This window comes from Pterocles gutturalis, unplaced genomic scaffold (genome assembly GCF_000699245.1).
Source record: "Pterocles gutturalis isolate BGI_N339 unplaced genomic scaffold, ASM69924v1 scaffold15440, whole genome shotgun sequence".
Classification (NCBI taxonomy): Eukaryota; Metazoa; Chordata; class Aves; order Pterocliformes; family Pteroclidae; genus Pterocles; species Pterocles gutturalis.
In genome coordinates this window covers 1-27,917 of record NW_010143676.1, presented here as the reverse complement: position 1 = coordinate 27,917, position 27,917 = coordinate 1, and the positions used below count along the sequence as shown (strand labels likewise).

The 27,917-nt window shown below is 36.4% G+C and overlaps 1 protein-coding gene across 1 annotated transcript in view; it reads left to right on the top strand.

Annotated features, from left to right (window-relative positions):
- LOC104457444 (regulator of G-protein signaling 12-like) overlaps nt 1-25,677 on the top strand; it is a gene marked incomplete at its 3' end in the record, with an annotated part of 43,770 nt that extends 18,093 nt beyond the window's left edge. The window contains exons 3-4 of the mRNA XM_010084830.1: nt 17,505-17,526; nt 25,508-25,677. Of these exons, the coding sequence (XP_010083132.1) occupies nt 17,505-17,526; nt 25,508-25,677 (192 nt within the window). The remainder of the gene's footprint in view (nt 1-17,504; nt 17,527-25,507) is intronic.
- Nucleotides 25,678-27,917: the final 2,240 nt, after the last annotated feature.

Genomic DNA, 27,917 nt, shown 5'->3' with positions numbered 1-27,917 from the left:
TGTTTTTATTAAGACCAGATAGATTCCTATTTTATATGTAGTAATAAATTTTCCTCTCTGAATCATTTGTCATTATGAAATAGTATCCATTAACAACCATGTTAAAATTCTGTGATTTCCACCAGTTTTACTTTATAGCATGCTTGTTTGTTCATATTTGCAAGGTGTAGCTTAAGCTAAGTGGAACTTGCCATGATTTAGGATTATTTAATATTTGGACTAATGAGAGAGCATGATCTTATCTTTCTTCCTACATTTCTTACCTGTAGGCAAGTGCCACTAGTCTCATCCTCTTGCACGATTCTTTCCTAGCAAAGACATAATTTAGAGATTTTTAAATATTAAAGGTGACTCTGTGATACTGCAGAACAATGCCTTTGTACAAAACAGACATTAAACAGAGTAATCCTTTCACTCATCAACAGTTTTGGAACCAGATTCCATAACACTTTCAACTGTAGCTCATTCCATGCATATCTTCATTTTTCTTGAGGTCTGTAAAAATGTATTCCCTTGAAGTCAACAAATTTAGGTTCCTCCTCACCAAGGAGAACATTCAAAGCTGTTGTGCTTCCTGAAAATCATTTTGTCACTTGTACTTTTGGTATTTCTCTGTGGTTAAAAATAGGGCAGAATAGTGTAATCAGAGACATAATATCTGAGGTAAACAAGTTCTTTGAGTGTTGTTAAATAATCTTTTAATGTAGTTATATTTTTAAAATGAAAGACTATTTAGTTCTTCTAACTAAATATCAGACCAAAAAGATGGTTGTTGTTTTTCTTCTTGTCCTTATCCCATTTTGGAAACCTTAAAGCTATATGCTGTATGAAAAAGAACATTTGTTGGATCACATTTCTAGAGTTTAGTAATGTTTTTGAAGTTGGAATGTATCATATATTCCTTTTAATAATCAGTGTGAGGAATTTTGTTAGAATGTTCTATCTTAATTATAACCATTAATAATGTAGTATTATTAGCTGTTATTATAGATAATAATGCTTGATTTTTTTCTGTTTTGTTAATTCCACTGAAGCAACTTTTTTGCATTTCATCTGCTAATTGAAAGCATACAACACATCTCTTTGGTATGAGGTTTTTATACTAATGAATGATATGTCTCTGCTGGATATTAGCTTTGGCATCTGTGGGTGGCAAAAACCCCTAAATGCTAATTTGACTTAATAATGAGTTTTTAAGTGGGTACCTGTCTTTGTTTGACTGATTTAAATAATCAGACAAAGCTTACACAGGGAGATAATAGCTTATATTAGACCATACTAGGAAAATCAGACAAGAAGAGCTAAATGTGCCCCAAACTTTTCCCACCCTGTCAGTTGATCTAATAAAAAGTATTAAGTCTCCTTGCAGGGCTTACTTCTCTGACCTTCTTAGATCATCACCCATGGCCACACCACCACCACTATGGCTAGTATAATTACATGATTTAAATCAAAAGGTCTCTTCATTCTCAACTTATAATTGTGAATTTAAAATTTGAAAAGAATGTATATTTTTGTCTTAGGTTTCACCAATTTTTTTAAGCCATGATAACTTGCCCTGGGCTGCCAGTATACCTAGGTTCTACTGTGTGCTACCTTTAAGTATTGCATCTTTTGCATGCATTTTGTCCTAATTTTTATCTAAGATGTAACTTCCGAAACTGACAGCGTTGCTGTCTGCTTTCATGGAGGTGGAGAAGAAGCCACTTGTGAAATAAAACAGTAAGCAAGAATAAAATCTCCCATTTTTGTGTGTGAAAGGTAGTTCTGTATTTTTAGCATGCTAATAATAGAATTCTTAAAGGGATGCTCCTCTCTCAGATATGGATATTCTGAAGGCTGAATGCTAACACAGTCCAGCCCCTAACAATTCTGTTTTGGAAGCCTCATGGATCTGTGACCACAGCCTAGGTTCTTCATTTCTCTGTTCCCTCAGTGAATGACAGATCCTGTTTCTGGGAGTGTGCCACCAGGGGTCAGCTTTTAAAACAGTACAAAGTGTAATATGTGTGCTTAGTGATTTTACAGTCACTGGCTATAATAGCCCAAGCCCTCTTGCTGAACAACAATATAGAGCTTTAAACAGTGTAAGTTAGCCATGACATTAAACATTGTTTTCTTTACCTTGAATTACTGTAGCATATGTGGTCATGGAGCTGATCAGTAAGGCTTTGAAAGCATCCAGTGGTTTCTACCAGGCATTCTTCTGCACTGTTCAGACCTTTGACTGTTACAGTCCTGGCTGGAGTTGTTCACCTGTGTGCTTCATAGTGGCTGCACTGGTAAATGAAACACTGCCAGGACACAGGGGCAGGTAAGGGATTGCAATGTTTGTACTGACACATTGTTAGAGTTGTCATTTATGTGGCTTCATCCTGGGCCAACTAGTGTATTTTCTTAAATGATTTTGGCCGTGGTTTAGAGGTGAGCCCTAATAGCTAGCATCGCTGGGGCCAGCAGGCAGTTTGGATGCAACTAACTTGATCGATAGGAGGTTGGGAGAGCTTGGTGGTATGATAGTGGCCAGAACGCACCAGCTGTCTTTGGAACTATGCAGTAGTATATGGTGCTATTTATTTGACTCATACAAATATGTCTGTGCGTTACTGTCATCTTGTTCTGGATGATGCCTCTGGTGTCCCTTGGTCTTTTTTGCTGACATCACTCTTGGTGTCCTTTAAAGATTTCCGAGAGCATTGTTTTTTCACATTTGGTCCTCTAGGCTGCTCTATTAAGAATTTCAAACACTCTTCAGTGTATTCTAGAGGATCTTCTTCAGGCTTTTGCTTTGGCATGTGTAATCTTATCAGGTACTTTGATTATATTAGTATATATTAGTATATTAGTTATATAACAATATCCATTGTTACCACCTAAATGAGGACAACATCATGCTAGCAGTATACATTTATTTCTTTTTTCTGCAGATCGTGGACCTTAAGTCTTTGCTGGTGTTTTATACTGTACCACAATTTTTAAAAGATTGCCAATATATGCTCTAAGTTTTCCTTACATTTATAGACTTTATAATGCAAAGTTCTTATGCTCTTCACACTGTTTTGTAAAGTATCTGACAAAGGTGGCTTTGTCAGCAGATGAGTACAGTTGTGTGTAACCTCTTGTTTATTGTGAATTTGAGATACTTGTTTCTAGATACAATCCAGAATGTTAAACTGTGAGATTTTTTCCCAGACACAGAGAATAATGGGATTTGTTTTCTGTTATTGCAATTGGTAACATAATCATACTTTTGTAATTTTACTGTTTACTCTTTTCTACTGCTTTTGGGTTATTTTCTTTATTTCAGATTCTGGAGAAATTTGCCATGTAAAAATCTGAGAATGTGCTGAGAGCTGAATCTCATCTCAGCTTTCTTTGTGAGGTACATATGGCAGTGCTCACCATGGCAGCGCTCATCCCATACTTTGGTGCCAGAAGAAACCAATAGTGTTGCCTCGGATGGATTCCACGGGGAATTCAGTCCCCATATGTGCAAAGATGGTTGGCACTCTATGGAGAAATTTCTCCCTGAGGAATCAATTGGTACATTGTCTGACCCTGCCACTCAATTGCTCTCCAAGCCTTATTGCCTCTGGGCTTTGCTCTCCAACATGAGCCGGTTTCTGTCACAGAACCAGAGGCACAATATATGCTTTCAGGGACTAGATGAGAACTTGTGTTCTGCTTAAATCAGGCAGCAGGCCTTACTTCTTGTCGGTAGCCAGTATTGACATTCTTAAGACGTCTCATTAAATGGACACAGGTAAATTCATAAGCTGTCAGCGTCTCTGATGCAGTCACGCTTGTCGAACTGCAAGGATTAGCCAGGGTGAACAAGTTAAGGTGACTACTTGAAGCTACAAAGGGGCCATATCCCTTAGTTGAGCAACATAAGGTATTGGACTTGGTTTTGGCTCCATTCCTGTTGTTCTGGTTTCTTTGTGTGGCAATGAAACAGTCAGTGCTAGCTGGATTGGGACTTTTGGTAGGCAGGCAGCCTCTCAGAGATGTCTTTCTCCAGAACCTTTAGTACCTAGCATTCTTTTAAAACTGGGCTTGCTGCCTTTGAACTAAAACTCTTTGCTCTCCTGGGTCTAATTAATAGCTGACAGTATTGGGGTCTTATTGAAACTCAAAATTATTTGTTGCTTAAGGCTGGCCCTTGCTTCAGTTTAATATGCTATGCTTGTTGATTCAAGAGCATCGTTTAAGGCTCCTCCCAAGAAGGTGAGCAGTGAGGTGAAGTTATTCAAGGTAATAAGGACAAGAGCAGTCCTTGAAGATGAGAGCAGGCTGCTTTTGTAAGAGTGGACAATGAAATGGCACATGAAAATGTATGCAGATAAATGTAAAGCAGTGCAAATGAGGCAAAATAGTCCTGGCTTCATATATCAAATTATATGTAATGTCTCTGAGCTGAATGTTTCTTCTCAGAAGTGAGGTCTTTTAGTTATATGGGAGAGTTGCATAAAAACATCAGCTTAGTACAGTAGCAATGAAACAAAATCCTGCATTATGAATTATTAGGGAAGAAATAGAGGAAAAAAAACACATAGTGATTCCATTATATACATCTGTGATTTGCCCATACCTGGTCTCTTTATTTTAAAAATGTTATGTTAGAAGTAGAAAAGGTTCAGAAAGGCGTAAGAAAGAGTACAAAATCATGGGTGGCAGAGCAGAAGTGGTTGGGATTGACTGCTCACTGTCTCCTTCAGGACAAGAAGTTGGCACCATTAATTAAGGTAGCTGGAGCCAGGAGCAAAACAAACAGAAGAACACAGTTGTTCATGCAGGAGGTGAGTCTGTCTGTGGGACGCCTCACCACTGAGTGCTGTGGATGCAAGAAATTTGCATGCCCTGGAGGGAAAGTGGACAAGTATTTGGAAAAGAGACCCACTGGGGATTATTAAGAAGACAAGCCACACCAGGTTCAGGAAATCTCCTGAACTAAAAACACCTGGAGTCTGGGAGAATGTAATCAGAGAAATGTCCTATATGTTGCCCTGTTGTACTCGTTGGCAGACATCCATGTGCGGCCACGACTGGAAAGATAATACTGGGTTTGATAAACCCATGTTTTGAAGTGATTATGTTCTTAGACTCAAGGATGGACATTGCTTCTCCATAGCTGTGGGATTATAGATTGTACTGTCGGCACAGGAAGGTGCGTTACCTTTCACTTGGTGTCAACTTGTTTGTTAGTAAAGTAAAAGGCTTGCTGACCATAGTATCTCCTGGCGCAGCGTACTTGCCGTGGGCTCTGGGAGCATATACTGTTTGTGCTACAGCTGTCTGAGCCGGCAGTGTTACTGGTTAGAGCTTCTGCTGCAAAACAGATTGCCTGTGCAATTCCCCTGGTAGGAATGAGGAACCGGGTGAGTGGTTTCATGCCTCTGTTCCTGCCCTCCCTCAGCTGCGCTTTCTGTTACCTGAGATGTCTTCTTGTCCTGTCACGTGCTAAATGGGGATAAGGAGGGATTTTTGCTCTGTGAGATCTGGTTAATGTTAGGGAGTGAATTAAGGCCTTATTGAATGAACTAAATTGGTATTTCTAGAGTATAATCACAGAATAGATACAGCACAAATGATAGCACTGTAGCCTTCTGTGAATTGTTTCTGATTCTGTCTCTGTGCTTAAATTGCTGGGATTCTGGCTAAGAGGTGGTACCATTTAGTTTTCACTGTTCTCATGGATTTACCAGTCCAGTGAAGTTGAAAACAAACAAAAAAGTCACCTGTAGAGCTTCTACTAGATGAGCTACTGCTTTTTTATTCAATATTAAATCATCAAAACTTTTCATCTGTTCTTCTGATACTTAAAAAATACAGTAAAAATCCCATCCTCTGCTTCCCTCTGGATGGAGGAACAGCAGAAGGATGGTATTTAAGCATTTGTTGGGCAGCAAGCGCATGCATTTCTTTCTGCAAATACACAGATATTGCAGGTCTGTCTGGAGAGTAGGTGTGGTATTGAAAATTACGAGAATAATGTTTCACTTGGAACAGGATCCTTGTAAATGCCAATGCCCTGCTTACTCAAAAGAACACAGAGCGTTTTGGTAGGATAAGGTAGATTGCATAATATGCATACACGTGATTGTAATCATACAGAGACATGCACCTACATGCTAGAAATTGGAAGAAATTTGCTGTAAGTCTTACAAGTTTTAACAATTTTTTTTCTAAAAGTATTTTTAGATTATATTTTACGTATTTTTAATAGGAATCAATGGCCAAGTTCATTCCTACATGCTAGAAATTGGAAGAAATTTGCTGTAAGTCTTACAAGTTTTAACAATTTTTTTTCTAAAAGATTATATTTTACGTATTTTTAATAGGGATCAATGGCCGAGTTCATTCAGATACTATACTCATCAAAGGGGAATATATTAAAAAGAGAATACTTTGGAGGAGAAAATGATGTTGACTCAGTGCTTGAACAAGTTTGGACAAATGTTTAAGATGGAGTCCTGTGGGCCCTTACTGAATGCATTTTACATTAGCAGATTCCTCAGGAGCATGCTGTTGTCTTTACAGAAGCTTTATTGTTACACGGGACCTGCCTAAACACCGTTTTAGAAGCTGCCTGTTCCTTTTGATGAGAAGATACAGAACCAGTATTGAGGGCGGAGAATGTGCTGGGGAGGGAGGAGAATGGGAGAGGTGTTGATAGGGCAACAGACAGAGAAGCCTCATTTTTTTACTGGACTCCGGAAGAAGTAAATATGTGTTCAGAAAGAGAGTAATAATAAAGTTGAAGGGACTGTTTCTTAACAATGAGCTATTAAACTATTTATACATGGAGAAAACTTTTACTGATAGTCAAGTGTCTGTAAGTATAAAGTTTTGTTTGTCTAAAGAGAAAACAGGAATACGGTTTAATGAGTAGTCTTCTGAGCTAGGAAATCTTGCAGTGAAGTATGATAAATAATGCTTCTAAGGATTCAATGAGGTTTTAAAGAGACAAAGTTCGTAAGTATAAGTATTTAAGTTGACTTTCTATATAAGCTCGATTATGAAATTAAGAATACACCATTTTTGTAGACATGTTTTAAATCTCTCTTTAGCACTGTATTGTTTTTAAAATGTGGAGTATAGTAGATATACAGATACTTCTCTAATTAAGTGTTTTATAAATCTTTCACTTAATTTTCACTCTACTTGCACATGTGTTTCCGTAAAGCAAGAATAAGTTACCTTCTGATTGTTACAGGGTTTTTTTAAGGTGTGCAGCTAAAGTGATTTTTTTTCTTCCAGCTGGATTTTTATCCAATAAAACAGAATCCAGATGGTATGAGCTATTGAAATAACTGAAAATACATGAAAAACATTCATAGAATACAAAATTTCTGAGGTATAGAGACCAGACCAGTTTTAGCTTCTTGTTGCTCAGATAACATATTTTGTCATTACAGGTCAAAGCTGTATTATCAAATTTTGACGTTATAGTAATCTTATTTATGTCTCTGTATCTCAGAATAATTGTAATGCTAAAAGTATAGCATTAAAACTATCAGATTTAAAATGAAAAGGGAAAGAAACAATCGCAAGGCTTAGGAAGACATATATGCATTGTTTACTTAAAAATTAGTAGCTTTCATGCTCAGTTTTACATTTGTTTTCTCAAAATCGATTGATTCTTAGTGGCTCTGTCTGCAGTAGTAGGAAATTCAAAAGTGGCTTAGTGTGTTTCAGTGATCCGTCCCTTAGTCATATCTTCCTTAATATGTAATTTAATTTTAATTTACTATTGGGCTGTAAGTCACCTTCCATCTTGATGTACGAGTTATGCTGTTTCTACATGATTTTGTTAGTGGAAAGAATTCAATTGTCTTAAAATGTTGATCAACAGAAGGAAAAAAATAGTCATTATTTAAAAAACATTTTTGAAAAAGTGTATTTTTTTATTATCAGTTTACAGTCAGGCTCTACAGAAGTATTTTTCAAAGTTTACAATATGGCCTTCAAAACCAAATATTTGTTTTTAGAGGAGATTTCTGGATGGCAGATCTTCCTGAACTGAACACTTTAAAATGTGTACATCAGGCTCAGAAGTGCAGGCAGGCAGCAGGGGGCACTCGGAACAGCAGTTTGCATACAGTCCCTTCACTGAATTCATAGTGTAGGAAGTCTTGGTATTTAACAAGGTAGCTTGTATTTCAGTTACTCATACACACACAAATTGAAAATACTTTGGCTTGAAAATATTTTTCGTTACTAATGCCTTGGAATAGGAAGGACTTTTATCTTTAAAACTGATAGAAGGAAACCACAATGATGAGAATCTTCCCTCTTTTAATCAGTAGCACGTATGGGGTCTGTTTGTTGTTGAGTAGCTGACAAATAATTGACAAAAAATATATCTAGACAGATTATAGAAAATTGGAGAATTAGGGAAAAAACACATTTTATAATGACGTTTTCTTAATTTTTGTGTAGGCTTTGGTACTCCTGCTTTCTATTTCAGTAACTAGAGTCAGTGAGCTAAATAATGTTGTTAACAGATATTTTTTTCTCTGGTTTTCATGTAAGTAGTTGTTACTTTCTTTAATATGAGATAAAGAAAGGAAATACTTGGTATTGATGAGATTTAAGATTTTTAGTGGTGTATTCCACCAATGTCAAATTTACTTTAGGAATTTGTGTGACTGGGAGCTGCCTCTTTCTAGTTGTGTGGCGTTTTTTGTGTGTGTTTTCTTCTTTTAGAAGTCAAGAATATAGTAAATCCTATTCATCTTTTGACAAGTTAAAAGTTATCCAGGCTTCCTGTCATTCTGTCTTTCTCTTCAGCTTTTTCTGCTCTGAAAACAAATGTACAAAAGAAAATAAGAGCAGGAAGTGGAGGGAGGGTAGAAGAGAAAAACAGATCAACCAGATCTGGGGTCTCTACCCCTTCCCACAGTTTAGCTTCTAAGCAGATGGATGTGGGTTTACAAATGTCGGTGTTGGTATATCTGAATAAGGTTTTTAAAGCTGTTGTGTCATATTTTAACACTTTCCATTAATAGCTTTGCAGATTAACATTCCTTCTGCTTTTGACCTTTGAACTTTGAGTTGCCTGCCTGGTTTACAAATAGGGTACACAAAATCACAAGATTTTGAATCTGGAAACTGCTGAAATAACCTGTGAAAATTTAAAGAGATATGAATTCTTTTAAAGGGCTTTCAGAGTCACGCGACACTTCATAGCCATTATCATTAACTGGTTCTGTCTAACTGGCAGAACTTACTTGCAGTGTTAGTAGAGTCACTGTGTGGAAAAAATGTGGACGTGCAGTGCTCAGTTCAGTGAACTAAAATCAACAACTCTAAAGGTCTGTTTAAACTAAGGGATTATTAGGTTTATAACGCCAAGTATGAGTGCCTAGAATGTATAAAACATTGCCCACACACGGTGTTCCTAACTGTTCACAACGGTCTCATGTAGTGCTAGTCTTGCAGCTACATCCCATTGCATGTGGGGTTACTTTTCTCCTAATCATTCTCGTGTTCTTGTGGGTAGCATCCTCACCTGTTAAAACTCTGCTAGTGCATTTTATCTTTATAGGTGATTCTTGGAGGACCAGGTTGAGCGTTAGGTAGACGCTATTGATAAAAGCCTTTTTGTGTCACCCTAAAGGGATGTTCATAGGAAAGTTCTCTAGGCATTTCTGATTCATTTGTGCTTTTTACTTATCCAGTATAAGGATTATCATGCACCTGGTCACGTGTGTATTTGTGATGGTGTTGCTGTTTGGTTAAGGTATTGACAGTGAAAATACTTTCTGCATCCCACTTGGTTTAGTGTCAAGCAAAATGCAGTATTTAAACAGCTCTGTTTGGCATTTTTTCTTCATAAAATTATAAATTTTTAATACTTATCCACATGTAGTAAAACTGTTCTTCTGTGCAAGTATCAGGGCATTTGCTTCTTAAGTCCTAAGATAATGGAGGGTGTAATTTGTAAAACACGTTCCTTCCTGTCTACCCACCCATTTGTTTCCATTGCATTTCTTTATGGTATTAAGCACTTGTAGAAAACGGCATTCAAAAGTGCAGCGGTTAGCCTATTCAAACAAGTAATCAATCATAAAATGAACTTTTCCATTGAGCAATTTGCTTATGTCTCTGGAATGCTTGTTAAAGTGTGCTTCCTCCATTTTCATCTGCAATTAGCTGAAAATTCCTTCTCTGATCACTCTAAATTAAATTGAGAAGATTGAGTTTTTCTGTTCACCAAGTCTCTTCATCCTAAAACCAAATAGGGGAAGATGTGCAGATTTGGACTGTCTTTTGCAAGCCAATCTTACCATGAGATCTTGAGTAAAGGCTCTTAACTTCTTCTTGTCTCATTTTCTTGCTGTATAACACCATCATCCCTTGAGGTGTTCAAGGCGATAAGGCTTTGAACAACCTGGTCCAGTGGAAGGTGTCCCAGCCCATGGCAGGGGGGTTGGAACTAAAGGATCTTTAAGGTCCCTTCCAACCCAAAACATTCTAGGATTCTGTGATTCTGTGAGAAGTTCAGAGTAATATTTGCCTTCTTCATGGGGTTGTTTTTATATTAGAAGCTCAAACTAGGAACTGTATGGATGTGGGGGATTCCACATACTGCACTGAACAAAGGAGAAGATTCCTGTTTCCTGAACTACTACTAGTAAGTCCACCTTGGCTCTAAGGGCATCCCACTAGCATAAAAATGCCCACTAATGATTCCCAGTTTGCAATTCTTGTGTTTATTTTTAGCAGAAAATTGTATTCTGATTGCTTAAGAAGCAACAGCAATGAATGGTTTAGGTACTATTGCTATTTACTTGTGAATAGCAGCAAACTTCATGAAATCCTATATTTCCCATATGCAGTCTCTTGAAGACACTGCTGTCACAGGCAACTTAATAGCACTTCCCTCTTACCTTACAAGTAGCCTATTTTGCTCTCTGTTCCTAAGGCGCAGTGCACAGAACTGTCTTGACATCAGTTCAGCACAGGCTCAGGTAGTGAGGAAGGAAGGGCAGAATATCAGCTGGTTTCTGAAAGGAGAATTTTGTCTTTAGTGACGATGGGCTGCTCCTAGATTTAACCAGATAAGCCAAGTTTCCTTGTACTGCTGATTTTTACATGCAATCTATAGTGTTAACCACTGAAAAGTTAAGGAGAATAGATCGTTTGAGGTCCGACTTTATTTTGGCTTGCATTATGTAAACCTCTGAAAATAGTGGTTTACTATGTAAATGTTTCTATAACTAATGTTAGGGTGATTAACTAATGGTTTTCTGAAAACTGTCTTGGAAATCTGTTTTATTGAATACAGGTCTATCACACAATTCAACGTAATTTTATTTTCCTGATTTGTTATAGGAAACGTTTTAAGATACAATCCGTGTGAGTTATATAAAATTATCTAGCTTTTCTGCTGAGAGATAATTGAGATCTAATCTGAATCCCTGACGAACCACAGCTTCCTGCATTGGCCTGTTGCTATGGGTAACATAAAGGGAGTAAAATAGAACTTCATACGAAATGCCTTTAAACTTTACTGGCATGTACAGGCATGGAACAGGGCTGAATTTCTTAGTTTAATCTTTGAGAAGCTGATGTGTTAAGGAAATGCTTTTTCTGTATTAAGCAAAGATGAATTTAGGAAGAGTACTGCTAGGAAAAATAACTGCTGTTTCTTACGAAGAGCGGGTAAGTGATATGAATTATATTTAGCTAAGGCAAGGCATCGTTGCAGTGAGAAATTAGAAAAGGCTATTGTTATTGGCAAGAAATTAGAGAAGAATGTTATCAGCTTCAGAATGCTTTTTCCTTAGCCTGTAAGCTTTTTGACTTTGAAGTATTTGAGTTAAAATTCCTTTGGAAATGCAAACATTGGAGTTTATTATCAGAGAAGAATAAAGGGAATCTTATAGTACCAACTAACATTCAGATTTTGAGATGTATTTATGAACTGTGCCCAGTATGTCAGTATGTTTATATCTGTGCCTATTTTTTAATTCTGTGCAGTGTATTTTGTATATGCTTTCTTACCATTATATCAATATTATATCTTTATATAACACTGTATGTATTTTGTATATATCTTTACCAAAATAATTTTAGGGATGGATTTGTCATTTAAGGCACTGTGTTTGTATGTGATATGATTGGTTTTGTTTGGGGTAAAAAGTTGAACATTTATTTCTGAAATTAATTCCAAATGTCACATTATTTACTATTCATATGTTGTTTTTATAGATTAAAATATCTGATAAAAATATTTAACTTCAGAGAAGAATGTATTCAGTAAAATTACTGTATTTTTTTTCCTTGGGAATTCTTACATCTATAATACTTTTGTATTAAACTATTATAAATGCACTTCTTTGATGGCAGAAAATTGAGAAAAGAAATTGTGATAGTTCTCCTTTAAGTGGCATTCTGAAGGAGCATCCTTCTTATAGAATTCTGAATCATGAAATTAATTGCAATAATATTTTGAAACAAGGATATTTTGAAACAAACGCTATAATATGGCTCTAATATTTGGGTGAGAAGTATATTTGAGATTATTTATTAGAAGGAAAATCTAACAAGAATTTATAAGTAATATGGTTTTATTTTTTATTTAAAATGACTGAACAGTATATACCGTATTTTGAGACATGATCTCCCTCCCAGAGATCATTGAAGTTCATGGCATTTGTACAATTTTAATCCCGTAATGTATTCAAAAGGATAAAAATACGTGTATGTAATGTAAGTCCTGAAGTAATGTTACTGAAGATCTAGGTACCCACTCATAATTCATACCTTGGCAAAAGGAGAAGTTGCTTCAGGTGATTTAATAAGGAGTTTGAACAGAACTAGATGCAAGCAGGCAGTCGACTGAGTGATAGTCTTTCCCTGAGCTGAGTGACGGAATGTTTGAAAGTTGGCTATTTGTATTCAGTGCTTTATCTCTTAAAGAACATGACAAGTTTCACAAACTTATTTTGTGTATTGAAATCATATGAGAAAATCAGTTTAGGAGGTTGGTGGAGCTGGGTATGCCATTCCAAGCTGAAAGGCTTAAGTAGAGGGGCTTTTGTAAAATAGTGTGTAGTGTAATATTGTACTAGGTAAGCCTAACAGATTCTGAATGCAGCAGTCAGAGAATTCTTTGGATGCAGCAAAAAATCAATGCCTGTATTGGAAGAACGTGTGCTTTAGAAAGGACACATAGAGAGGTCATTTTTAATCCCTTTTTCTCGGAATCTTTCTGGATGCCCAAGAAAGAAATAGATGTTTCTGTTCAGTCTGTGATTTTGTCATTGTTAGAGTAGGAGAGAGTTTCACTCTGCTTGTAGATTTCATCCCTCCCGATCTCAGAAGGAGTTGGAAAATACGTATGTCTTTTTTGACTCAGGAAGGCACTCACCCCCATTCTGTTAGCGCAGATGATTTCATGTTTCTCCATTTTATTGCTAAGGCCTGGCATTTCCTAGCATGTGTCACCCCTCCCAATATCCCCATCTTTCCCTTTGTTCTTCTTAAGTACTTGAGCATGACTGTCTTGAATGACAAATTCTGAGCTGGAGGAAAAGGACATTTTTGTATTGTGTTACCTGAGTAGTCTGTACACATGGAATTTTTTGCTCAGTGTAATGTCTGGGGTATGGGTAGGGTACTTTTGGGTTTTCTGCATCATGGTTTTATGGCAGACTTTGACAGTACTTAGTTTCCTGGGACCTGACCCCTGTAAAATGGTACTAAGTGGATTTTCTGGGCAAGAGTTTCTGTCCACTGAAAGATGTCATCAGAATAGTTTCATGCAGTGGTGCAGGCATCTAGCAGGTTATAGACCATGAAAGGGAAAAGACACAGGCTGCTTCAACCTTATGAATGATGATTCTTTATGCCCTCTCTCCCTTTTTAACCTGTTGTTGGTGCAACATACCGTGTTGTCTGTTTCTATTCTGGAACAAAAGGTTTATGTACTCACAAGGGAGTTTTCTGTTAATTATTGTAAGCCAATACTCTTAGATTTCCTGCGTGCAGATCCTGAACATGACATCAAAAAACTCACGGGCCTTTCTGTTTTTTCAGCCTGGCAAAGAGAGATGATACAATGAGAAATTTTACATGTTTTCTCTTACTCAGAGCTTTATGCTATCTAGTATATGCTGAAGCATTTGCCAGTTTACAGAGACCTAGAACATCTTTTATGGTGTATGATAACTGGGAAGCCACTGTTCAGCTTGCTGGTCCTGGCGCTGAGCTCCTCACTTGGATCACAGGGATCAAGACTTGCCCTGAGGTCTAGGGAAGAGAGCTGCGTCCTTCACCTCTGTGGAGGGTGTGTGTGTGTCTGTATACTTCAGCTGCTAACCCAGCTGGATGAGCAAGCAGAGTTCCCATGAAGAGATAAACTGGAAGACATTTTAGTTTTTCTAAGCTAGATTTATTTTAAAAATTTTGGTAATTTGTTACCATCAGTCTCCTGGTATATACCATAGGATTTTTCTGAAACCAATTTGGAACTAAGGGTAATTTGAAGAACTAATTTCACTTCTTATCTGGTTGTGAAAGATTTGAGGGTTGAATATAATTAGATTTTATCTCTAGGTGATAGTTCATATGTACATTCACAAGATGAATACATATATGTCCTGTCATTTGGAATGAAATACTTAAATATATTCTTTTTTTAATCTTCACATTAGCCCTAACTGGCACAGGGTCATACCTTATCCTTCCTCATCTTTCAGAAGTGGCTACATACAGGAACTCTTCCATTTTATATAGCTTTTTAATACATGTTTTTTAATAGGCAGTTCTTAATATGTATGTGGTGAGTGTTAAATTTCATCAACTAATCAAACTTTGTATGTACAGTAGATCAAATTTAGTCCTGAAGAGCCTCCAGTGGTAGTAAGCGTGAGAGCTGAAGGATGAAAAACAGCCCCCAACATATAGTGAATTTTTAAAATGAGATCATCATAGTATTTAAAAAAATCTGGTTGTACAACTTATACCTTTGAACAAATCTAGACAAGTTTCAGCTGAACAGTTTAGAAGAAAAGCTGCTTTGTCTACACGTGGACTGCATGCAATTTCTGACAGGTTTATGTTAAGATTTCTAAGTACTCACAAACATGTTTTGAACGTATTACTGCAAGTTCTTACACAATAATTGCAAGCTTTAGTTTCTATCTGGTTTTGCTGAATTAAGTGGATTTAGTTCAGTTACATAGATGAATTTAAAGTACTGTTCTTAAAATGGATTTTACTCTGTGCTCTAGAGAAGTAACTGATAATGCTTGGAACATGCTGGGTAGTTTTAGTGACACTGTTATGTAAAAAAAAAAAACAAAACCAAAACAACACAACATACAGTTGGAATATATCGAAACCAAAGAGAAATCTGAAACATCTTAATAGCACAGAAGTAGGTGGTTGGTATTTAGATAAGAAATTCTGTTCTTCCTATGGATACTTTTTTAATTTTTTTTTTTTTTATGTTTAAACATAATAATTACTAAGGCCTTGCTTGGAGACACTTTAAGATACTGATACGTGTAAAGTAACGTGCATTAGCTGAAGCAGTTAAAATACACACAGAACCAACTCATGGTGTGTAGAAAGCTCACTGCATTAACTAATGCTAAATTGATTGAGGTAAAACTATCTCATTGTCCATAGAACTTAATTGTGTTAATGTTTGAGCTGTTCTATGAAATCACACCATTTTTGCTTTAAAATTATATTTTACAATTGTTAACTTCCCAGTTTTTGAAAAAAGTAGTGTAAACATTCTTTTTACTGTCATGAGAATCCTATTAATTTTACTTGATACCTTTCAAAAACATGAAGGACAATTGTACTTAATATATGAATCTAGATTTATGCAAGCTGCCAAAGTAAATGACCATTCCTAAAATGTAGATATTTTGAAAGTTTTTTTTCTGTCTAATGTGTAAACTGATACTATTACTTTACTTTGAATCATCCTTTTCTTCATTCTTTGAGAAATTATGTTGAAATTGTTTATTCATCAGCTGTTGTGTACAATATGTGAACGAGAAATTAGAAGTAATAATATTTATAAAACAGAGTTCAGTGATGTAAATTAAATTTTCTAAATTACAAACATGAATTGAGTTATGGCTTCTGACTGCATAATATACTTGCTAGATTTATTTGCAAAATAGAAGTAGAAAAGGTGTCTTAAGCCTCACTGAAGAACTGTACCCAAAACAAAAGTAATCTTTTAATACCTGAAACAGTTTATTAAAAAAAGTGAGAGGCCTGGATATGCTTTGATTTTATTATTATTCTTCACAGATTCAGAAGCATTTATTTTTGTTTAGTGAAACAAGAAGTGGCATCATTTTTTTTGATCTTTTCAATGAAAGATGTATTTGTGTTTATCTGAACTAGCACCCGAGGAATGATGTCTATAGAGACTAGTTTAGACTTTGGAAGTTCCAAAATACTTGTATTAAAAATTAGATCAGATCCTCTGCTGCTGATGTGAACGGTGAGGCCACAATGGTTTGTAACAAGTGATATTCTTCAGATAGTGTTAACAGCAGTATGAGATCCTGCAATGAAACAGAAAAGAGAAAGAAAGGGGAAGATACTGTTCTTTTAAGGATTACTAAAGATTTTTGTGGATTTTGAAGGGGAGTTGTTGCCAAGGCTGGAAAATACAGACAAACTATGGAGAGATAGCTTTTCTCTTGAGTTGTGTATGTATGTATGGTTTTTTTCTTCAATGTGTTTTCTGTCTTGAAGAAATTGTAGATATTGCAGGGCACTCTTCCTAGCTTTTTAAAGAGCAGTACCAAATAAGAGAGTTTCTTTCTAACTGTTCAGAAAGTTACTTAAAGGCTCAAAGACACTTTAAATGGCCAAGAAAAGATTCCCTAAATTAAAATAATAATACTTTTTAATAGCCATTAAAAATTAGTACAAACTTTAACCTAAAAATCAGCTGTCCTTCCAATCCTTCACTCAGCTAAGCGTCAAGATGCAAACTCTGGAGTACATGTTTGGGAAATGGTGACCTGCTTGGTTTTACAGAAATGTTAGTTGCCTTGAGTTAATTTGTGATCAAAGATGAGAAGGTTGGTGTAGATAAATGCACAGACTTTGACATTTCACTAGAAGTCTAATTGTTCTTGAAAATTTGATGTAAAATACGATTAGAGATGGTGAGGAGTTCTTACCGCAGTCCTAGCTTGTTGGAAGCACTCTTACATCTGTTTGGCTGTGCAGAAGTCAGAAGTCATCAGCAGGGGAAGGGTACTTTGTCCAGTAAATATTGTGGGATCAAGTTCCAGGACAGTGGCTAAAAGGCCTGGGGTGAATTTTGTGGTGGGGAAGAAACACCAGTGAGAAAGTAACAGCTGGTTTCTTTAGATTTTCCTCTTTCATTCTATCTGTTGTTAATATGATGGTAAAAGTAGCTAACACTTCAAATATTAAGTGAAGCTCAGAAATTTCTAATACTTACTGTGAAACTTAAGTAACACTTATTTTTCTCTTTCTTATTGCAGTCAGCAACTGTTTCTGATGGAGGTAAGCTGAAGCTTGTTTTTACTTTTATAATGAAAAAGAATCAGTTTTCCACATTAAGCAATATAATGTGTGGTAAATAAGGTGATATGATATGAGATGTGAGTCCAAGGTGGCACAGAACTCTATGAACTGCGCCTATGGAAATATTGCAGGATTATGTTCACATGCTTTCACTGATTTATTTGCATAATTTTTTTTTTGTGGCACATCTCTCTCTATATGCACGTTTTTATTATAACTAGGCTTCTTCATTCATAGTAATAAAGAGGCAGAGCTGGTAGACCTTTGTATAACTGGATGCTAGATAAAATCTTTTTTCTCTGTTTTATTGTCCTTTACATACCCTGTTTGCTTTTGAAGAGATATACTCTAGCTGCTGAGTTGTAAGCTGTGTTGGTGCATTTGTTGAGGTTGAAATTTCTTTACACTGTGATGCATTTTGAGAAGAGGGTAAGTAATTTGATATTTGTAAAATCCCAGCATGGAGCTTCTGCAGTTCTGAAGTACTTCTAAGTAAACTCCTCCATATGTCACCGAAGCTTGTTTGTTTTGATTTTAACGTGGCTTCAATGTTTTAAAGGATGTCCAATCTTTCTTAAACTTTAGAAGAGGATTTCTCTGAACCTTTGAAGTTAGTTGAAACTGTTTAAGTATGATTCCTTAATGGAATAAAGGAATTTGTACAGCTTAGGGTGTACAAGAGATGGCTTTTCTCACTTGTCTTGCTTGGCAGGAGTTGGTTCACTTCATCCTGCAAAGAAACTCACTTACTTGCTATTCTTTGACAACAGTACAAGACAAATTTATTAAATAAAAAGGGGCCAAACTGTGTTGGTCTAATTATAGTGATGAAATTGAAGAAATATTTTGAATGGTAAGGATAATTTTTTATATTATATGCAAATATAAATGCAAAATTAGCAATACAAAACTTGATTGTGTCCTAATTTCTGATTCCTTGCAAAACTAAAACTACAGCAGAGAAAAACGTTACTGTTTTGGTCCTTCTGATAGGGCCATTTTCCAATGACTGTCTGACTTTGTCAGCTACTTTCCTTCTCTAGTGCTGACACAGTCTACTGCTGTAACAGTACTTCTGTCTATGTGAGAAGATGGGCACTATCTTGTATCTGTATTGCCTGCAAAGTGACAAAAGAAGGAAAGAGAAAATAATTGTGTCTATTCAATTTCCTGTTTCTAAAATACAGCCTATGTTTTTGTGGGGGAAAATATGCTGCTTTTTTCCCCCAGATGTTACCTGCTTGATATAAAAATCAAGACAAAGCACAGACTATTTTTGTTTCTGTATGTAGTTGAATTAAGTTCCAGGTGCTGAGGGGCAAAAAATTTGATTGATCTTTTTTAGCTAAAATGGGATATACTTGGGTTTTGTCTCCACGAGGGTTCTTGTTCCATGGTAATGAAAATTATTTTCTGTGGCCTGTCCAAACTTGGAGATCGCTGTGATAGTACTCATATGATAGTCATGTCAATCTTTTTATGCTTCCAGCTGAAAATTTATTTTAAAGATCTGGCTTATTTTCAGTTCTTCCAATATGACTTCCGTATTTCATTCAAATTCTGTAGGTAATTGTGTTTTCACAATTAATTCTATACAGTTTTGTGAAGTCATGAAATCTAAGGGCCATGTAAGTTGCAGAGGTGAAAGAACAGCCAGTAAGTTACATGCGTTTTTCTGATGAGTTATCTGAACTATTTTTTCAGCTGGTGCTTGAAGATTTAACATGGACTTTACCTTCACTGTTGTATGCTACTTAAGAGGGGGGGTGTAATTTATGTAAAAGGCAGTAGTTGAACTATACTGAGTAATAGTGAATCAATGCTAAAATACCTAGAAAGTGGATTGGAAAAATAAGAACCAGAGAGACTGTAACCAGAAAAAGTGAAATGAAAGAAAATCCCAATTAATTTATTTTAGAGCTTCATTGAGTAAAAAGCTCTGATTCATGTCTGAATTACATTTTCAGGATTTCACTTTTATTGAATATGTCACAGCACTGAAATTTTCCCAGTCTTCTCTAATCTCACTAATTCATTAATAGACCCACAGATTTACACATTTTAGGGCATGTCTGGATTAGAGAAATTTGCACCAGTGTAACCATTATTATAGCAGTACATACTTCCCTTCCTAGGCTAAATTTTATAATAGTATTTGTACATATAAATAAATGCTATAAATACTGTTGTTAGGCTTTAATCTGGGAAGGGAAATTTATGTATAAAAAGTAATTATGTGTTTATATACATCCCTTCAGTATACTAGGAGGCATGACAGCTCTCTGTACATTTTCTTTCGGAGGTCAATGAAGCCTCGTGTCATATGGCTTTCATTACACTAGAGCCAGGCACTGGAAAGCGACTATATTCTTTGTTGCATTTATTTTATGTGGTAACTCAGCTTGTGCAAGGCTGGGATGTTCTCATTAGCCAAAACCGTGCACTTGGGCTTTGCAAGGTAGGGAACATATAAAAGATAAAGGTACTTGCATTAGTGATGTTTCCAGAGGTGCAGACCAGTAGCAACTCTTAACTGTAATTGATTTGCTTAATTAATTGCAGACAGTCAGAGTGGAAACTGTGATAATGCTTAGATGCAAGATTACTGTTATAGATCAATTAATTTGCAGAATCTATGCTCTAGTTATACCAGAAACCATTTTATATTACTACAACGACCTGTAATTAGTTGATTTCTCCTGCTTCCCATCTCGGAAACTGTCCATTACTGCTGACTGTGGGAATAGAGTGTTTGCACAGCATGCAGGCTGTGGCTGATGTTTTGAGCACTGTGCCATCTAAATCGTCACAGGGATGATCAATAGTCCCCGGCTAGTGTCTGACTTTGGCTATTGATACCTAGATGGCACTTTACAAAGGGAAAACCTTGGAGAAGTACATCATCATTCATCTCCCATTACAGACAGGTAGTGAGGTATCTGAGCTATTGAGAATGTTTAAGTCAGTTCTTACCTGCTATTCCCTGCAGAGATCAGTTCCACAAAGCTGAAGTCTATTCTTTCCAAATACTCAAGCATAACAGATACTAGACGCATGTCTTTTTCCTGACGTACTACTTTGCTGTAGTTTCTGCTGATTTCTGTTTTTAGTGTTCATCACCTGGAAATAATTTTCATAAGGAAAAGTGTTCTTCAGGTTCCTTTCAGAAAGGTCTTTATGTTTACAATGATAAATAATGTAAAACGGTATTTCAAAAAGTAACTAAAGAAGGTGGAGCAAAAAATCAACAATGAAATCCAAAATGAAACAAAACATTACTGTTTGCACTATAAATAGAGACACATTATTTCCTCCAACAGGTGACTGACTTATTTTATGACTTATATTTATAAGTCATATATAATATGACTTATTTTTCAGTTACATTGGCAGCACATGCTTGCTGTAGCTGTGTTCCACTGTAGCGTAAATAATTTAAGTTCCTTTAGCAGGCAAAAGGTCTTTTCTTTAAATTATTTATGTAGCATTTTATAATGCTTTGTGTTAAGTATACTATTGCTTTCCTCTGCTTGAAGCCATGTGGGTAAAGAATCAATTTGTTTAGAATGGTGTTAGAGGCTACCAGGAATTGCTGTGGGGGAATGCGTTTGTTTCCCTTATTGCAAAGTTGCAGAGGAACAGTGTGCCGTACAGTAAGACTAATCTGCACCCAATGGGTTCCGGGACATTGCAGCTGAACTTGGTATGGATTCAGAAGGATGGCTTTCAGTGAATAGCTTGAAGTATTTGCTTAAGTGGCACCGCAGTGGTTCTTATCAGCTTTATCCAGGTAATGTATCTAGTGATTAACTGGAATATCTTAATTATATGAATGTACGCATTCCAATGGTTTCAAAGAATACGTGTAGCTTCTCACAAGAATAAAAAGTATTCGTAGGTCAAAAAATACATATGGACTTAATGAACAAATGCATACAAAAATATCCTTAATTAATTTTAGTCAGACTTACTGCTTTGTATTATTTAAATCAAAACTTTCAAAGCCATCTTATCCTGTATACTTTTGAGATTTTAGCTGATTAAATGCCTGCGTTTTCTTACATAGTGCTGGTTTTGTAAAACAAAACCAAGAACCTCCACAGAATGTGTAAACACAGAAGATGTAGAAGATTGTTTTTCTGTGGGTTTTTAGAAAACATTCTTTGTCAATTCTCTATTTGAAGAAGGAAATAAATGAAATGGAATGAGTTTGCTCAGAAAGTATTGCTTCCTTGCTAAGTACGGTGCTCTTGAACAGAACAGAAATAAATATACATTCCTGGTATCCAGGATGCTTGACTACGGAGCCTTCTTTACAGGTAATGCAAGATGAGTCAGTGCTTCCACGCAGTAAGGAAGAAGGCAGGCAGGCATTAGGAAACTCCACACTCTGATAAGTCTTCTGTGCATCTGAGTTGGAGTTTTCACAGTAAGCTCCGTTGGCATCCTGAGATTCCCAATAGCTAATCTTCCTTTTTTAGACAGTTAACAAGAAGGAGTCTACTTTGTACAACAGCCTTGTGGTTAGAACATTTGAGGATGGGAATCAGGATCTATGTTTCCTCTAACGATCATCACAGTATGCTCATTATATGAAATATGGGACTCTGTTGGAAAGTTTCTCCACTCCTGCTTTCCAAGGTGGGTAGTGTTTACCTAGGAACACACGAGTTGTTAAAGTTGGGAAACCTGACACTGAAGTTCTTACATTGGAGACATTCCTCTGCAAGGGGAGCAGAGCAGGAATTACGGCTTATGCATTCTTCATTTAAGCACTATTTGGATAAATTATGTACTAGTGTTATAGCTGGTGGGGTTTTTTTTCTTTGTGCCTGACCTTTCTTTTTCTCTGATTCTAAATGGTACACCTGCACTAGGCTGTAACTGTTTTAATTGCGACTGTTGATCTATGTGGTAAGAGAAGCTAGAATAACTAAGCCTTTTCTGGGAAGCAGCCTTGTTCTGTATTGTTTTTGGATTGATGGGTACCCCTGCAGAAATCTGTACAGATTTGAAAAGCAAACTGACTGCATTTTTGCTTTAAGGGGAAATAAAACATTGTCAGGATTAAGTATGAATTCAAATAGTTCTTTCTGAAAAAATCAGAATTAGCTAAATAAAATCCAGCAGAACAGAGACAGTTTACTGTGAATGAGTAATCCCTTCATACTGCTTTAACGTTCTGGAGGACCTGTGCCAGCAGCTCTCAACGTTGTTGAAAATGCAGTCTTATTTTGCTTCATTTGTGTTCATGGGACCTCCAGAGTCAGCAGTATATCAGAGGAATGAGAATCCAGTGCAGTTTATAGCAAATGTAGCCCTGGCAAGGTGGAGCGAGCGAGCAGCTGCTAGCAATTAAAGGCAGTTAGCAGTCACCCACGGGTGTAAGCAGCCCGAGACTGTAATTGCAGTTTGGCTGGCCCTCCTGCCTGCCCTAGGGAAGTTGAACAGCCGCCACTGAGAGGGAGGAAGGTGAAGCTGACCTGGTAGCGACTGCTGTGCCTACATTCTGTAATCCCTTCTGAGTCCTAAGGCACTGTGACTTGGGCATTTAGAGTTGAGCACTTCATGTGGCTACTCCCTAATTTCCCTATGTCAGCCAAGTGGGTTTAAACAGTTTGGTATGTGGGATGAGTTTGCCTTTCTGATTTTGCCTGAAAGGAACTAGGAAATTTTCATCCTTCATTACTGGAGAATGCTGGGGATTGAACTGACTAGGCATGAGAAAGTATCTGAAACTGTTCCAGATATATTAAGAAGTGGGTGTCTGTTTATATCCTGGACTGCAAAATAAAACGTATCCACCTGCGGAGTTAAAACAAAATACTTTAGATAATAAATTTAGATACAATTCTCTTCAGAGTCATATTAACTTCTTTCACGGTAGTTTCACTGTGGTGACAGGTATTCTCTAATGAGGTTAAGAGTTGACTTGATTATGCTTTTTCATATGTCCTAAAGGAAGAAGTGAGTAAATATTTCTTATAAGAAAATCTGGCATTATTTGCTGAGTGTTTTTAATTAGCTTTGGTTTATATGATGATTAGTCAAAGAAAAATATTTATATACCTGATGTATTGCTGTGATCCTTAAATATCCTTGTTGAAAAGATAAAGTTAAATTTTCATTCCTCCCTAAATTTAATTCTGTATCTTTGTTTTATTTTGTCTTATTTTTTGTCTTAAACAATAGCTTTGCTTCCAGAAATTTGCAGGAGTTAACTGTTACATCTCAGTAAATATTTCTAAGCCGCAGAATACATTTAAAAATGAAGTTTCAGAACTGTTTTATTCTTTATTCTTTCTTGTCTTTGTAACTTTTTTCCTATGTTTATAACTATCTTTGAATGGTCCTTTTTTCCAAAGTTCATACTTCCAGGGAGGAGCAATAATGTTTTGTAACACAAAATTTGAAAATGCAAAATGCTTTGAAATATATATAACAGAAAAGGAGACCTTGAGAGATCTTATAAAGTAGTAACTTTGGTGAAATTACTCCTTGCTTTAGTTAGGCCAGGTGATTAACTGAGGAAAATAAACAACAATAAAAATGTCTCTGTGAAGAATAGGCCATTTCTTACTGGTTGTGAATTCAGTTTTCTCATTTCATTTATAGTGAGTTGGATATTTGCTTTTCCATTTGGCATAGAATTATTGAAGAGATAATCTATTTTATTTGAGGGTATTATTTTCTCACATCTCTTACTGCTATTTTTTCAAAGGATTGATTGTCCACTTTTTTTATGCCTTCATCACAGAATCATTCAGTTTGGCATCTCTCTAGTGCAGCCTCCTGCTCAAAGCAGGGTCCATTATGAGATCAGACCAGGTAGCTCAGGGCTTTATTTGGTTGTTTCTTCACAACTAATTAAATCTTAGATCATCTCTGTGAAGTTGGTATCATCTGTGAGTGCTAGTATATATCAATTTTACATTTGTGTAAACTGAGAGATGGAGAGAGCGGTGATTTCTAAAAGGGCACGCACACCCCTGTTGTGTACAGTCCTCCCTTTTGCTTAGAGCAACCGTTTCTTTCACCTTTCCACTTCTGTGAACAAGTGGTCATTTCTTTATGATTTCTTTTTTTGTGCTTACTCTGTTTATTGATATGTGACAAAGATGATCTGGGGTGAATACTTGAAATTGTTACAGTCATGCTGCTATACAAGATTGTTTTCCTGAATTCTCTACAGGTTCTTGTTAATTTGTCTTTTAGAATACAAAAGAAATTCCTGTTTTTATTGAGATCTAAAGAATCTGGTCATTCAATCGGTTCCTAACTGTACTATGTTACTCAAGTCTGGAAGGGAGTCTCAGATCCCTGTTTTTGTCAGAAACACTGATAAATTTAGGTTCTATGGCCAGATACCTCTGCTTTCCACAGATGAGGAAGGCGCCCATTACTAGCTAATTTTCCTTGGTATTTTCCACAGTTTACTTCTCTCCTAAATTTTCAGCATTTAACAGGAATCTCTCATTTCCATGAAATACTTCAGAGTCCCTGTCTACTGATTTGTGAGTGTATGAAATTTGCTATTTCTCATCGCTAAACAGGTTTTTGCCTACTTTCTGGTGAATGATGGGTTCTTAAAGGTCTGCCTTCCTTGGATAATCTTAAAAAGGATTGCAGTCCATTGAGTGAGGAATGAGAGCAGAAAATTTTGTCCAAAATATTTATCCTTTTGAGCAAGAAAGACTTCCTTTTGTGTCTGCTTGTTTTTATTCTGTCAGGGGATTGCTTTTAGGACACTCATTTAATTTTCTTTGCAGTGGAACAGAAGAAAATGGAGATGGTTGGGACTGCTTTTTCTATGCAGGTGCTCCTAATAAAAATGAGCAGGGATATTTTGAAGTGTGCACTACTGTCAACTTGAGGAGGTGTGATAAATCAAGTAAACAATGCTGAAGAGTAAAAGTGGCTAATATTTTATTAACAAATCTGTTCATTTTTTTTTCAATAGAGCTGAATAGTACTGATTTAAAAGACTGCATCAGTGAAAATAGCCTCAGTAGCAATGCTAGTCTTCCCAGTGTACAGAGCTGCCGACGTCTTCGAGAAAGAAGAGTTGCAAGCTGGGCTGTTTCATTTGAGCGTCTTCTTCAGGATCCTGTTGGTGTTAAATATTTTTCAGTAAGTTTTGAGGGTCGGTAAGACTGTTAATTACTGTGCTGCAGTAATTTTTCTCTATTCTTTTATCTTTCTTGACACTGTCCTTAGTGTCACTGTCAAGAGATGGGAGTTCGTTGTTACACAGCTCTTGTCTGAGCATCTTTCTAAGTTAAAACTGGTTCGCAGTTGAGTAAGAATTCATAGGAATACAAATATAGCCATGCATTTCTGGATAGCAAAATTTTCATATGAAAATGGAGGCTATACTTTGCTGTCTATCTGAACTTTTAGAAAGCTTCCCCATTTTATAAAATGATTACATTTGGTTATATTTGTAGCTTTTGAAAAAAGAACGATGCAGTAGTTTCAGTAGTTCACTGAAAATTGGTAATCTATTCATGTTTGCCTACTGAAATGTTGGAAGCCATGTAGAACATTTTTTCATACATACAGTGGCTTATCTTCCTGCAAAAGGTTTTTAGAAATACTTTTTGGAAGTAATTAAGGTAGCTAACAGCACTGGTTAAAGCTGCAGCTTACAGGAGTAGCGTTGAGTATTTGCAAAGCATAAATTAAGCTTCTTCACAGCACATTTATGAAGTTGTACGTACTATAATCTGTTTTACATGTAAGGAAATAGAAGTTTATACACTTTTGCATTGTTGCACTGAAAGTCTGTTGCTGATGCTGAATCACAAGGACATTTTATGCTGCCCAAATAATTTTCACAAACAGGACATAAAGAAACCTATAGCGTAAGATTATTGGAATCTGCAGTAACTCAGACTCCTTTACTTGATACAAAAGTACTTTAAAATATCAAATGATTAATGAACTGACTTCCCTCTTCAATGGTGTGGGGACACAAAAAACCATGTTGACACTGAATACCTGTTTGAGAAAACCAAGAAGTTTAAAGCAAAATATATATCCTGGATAATATGTTCCCTGTCTTTCCATTTTTCTTAGTAGAGTAGCCTAAGAGTTATTAGCCTTTCTGCTTGGATAATGAGACTTCTTCTCAGAAAAATTACAATTTTGATCTGACATTAGAAGCCACTAGAGAAGTTATATAGCTTGGGGGTGTGCTACTGAAAGTTTAGTTTTCTTCTTTCATTACTTTCAAGCCGTCACTAGACTTATGTACACTCAAGAGTATAAGGCTTGGAGTCTGGCATAAAGCAGAGTCACAGTGCCTAAAAAAAAAAGCCTTTTCAGATGATAAGTTAACTTTCCTTGAAAGGGAAGCTCAGAAAGTCCATGGTCTGAGAAGGGAATCTCCTATAACTAGCCAAAAGATACAGATTTCTGCCAGTATTCAAGAACATTGGAGCATCAGCATTTAATTTACGATTGCATAGTAAGTAAGCATCTTGGTGTATTTGACATTCAGCATGCATAGGCCTTTCCTGAGGACAGCTTTGTCACAGAGCAGGAATTACTCTCTAAGAAGAAGAGATTTTGCATGTTTTGCAAATACTCCGATTTTGCATAATAGTCTGCTGATTAGAGAAGTCATACAGGAAGTGAGAGACCTGATTGCAGGTTCCCTCCTCAAGTGGTTCAAACCAACATCTCCAGCTTCTCAGTCATGTGTGACAACTTCTGGGCTGTGTAATGTTCCAACAGGGGCACCACTCAGTCCTCCTGATGAAGCTGAACTGTTGTACAGCCAGCTGTGCCCAAATCATGTGGCCAGAAGGAAAGCAGGCAGGAAATTGACCACAGTTTTGTAGTGAAGACGCTGAGCAGGGAAGTAAGCAGTTGGGTTCCAGTTCCTGCTCACTAATTTGATTCTCTTTTAGTCTGTAATTATATGTAAAATGCAGAAATGTCCCCTGACTACTCTCTAGATTGTCTTTGGTGTCTCAGGTCAGGTATCTGAAGAACTTTTAGTTGAAATTGAGAGCTTGCTAGTGAATTTAGACTCCCTGTATTGTAGTTTATCTCAAATGCTTTTTTACAGTTGAACTCCCTAAACTCTATGTAAATCTTAAACACAAATAAAGTTAAGTTTTAAGTATTTCTGTGCAGATTCCTCTTGCACTGCTTTCTGAGACTACCTTGTATGTTAAGGAAGCTTGAGTGATACCAGGGTGACACTTGAATGAAGGTTGTGCCTTGTAGGCTTGACTTAAAATAAAATTTTCAATTAAGCGCTGATGCCTAAAGTATAAACAAGCATTGCTCCAAATACATGAGTGCCTAGATAATTTTTTTAGAGAACTAAGTTATTTTTTTTTAAATCTTCATGCACCCCC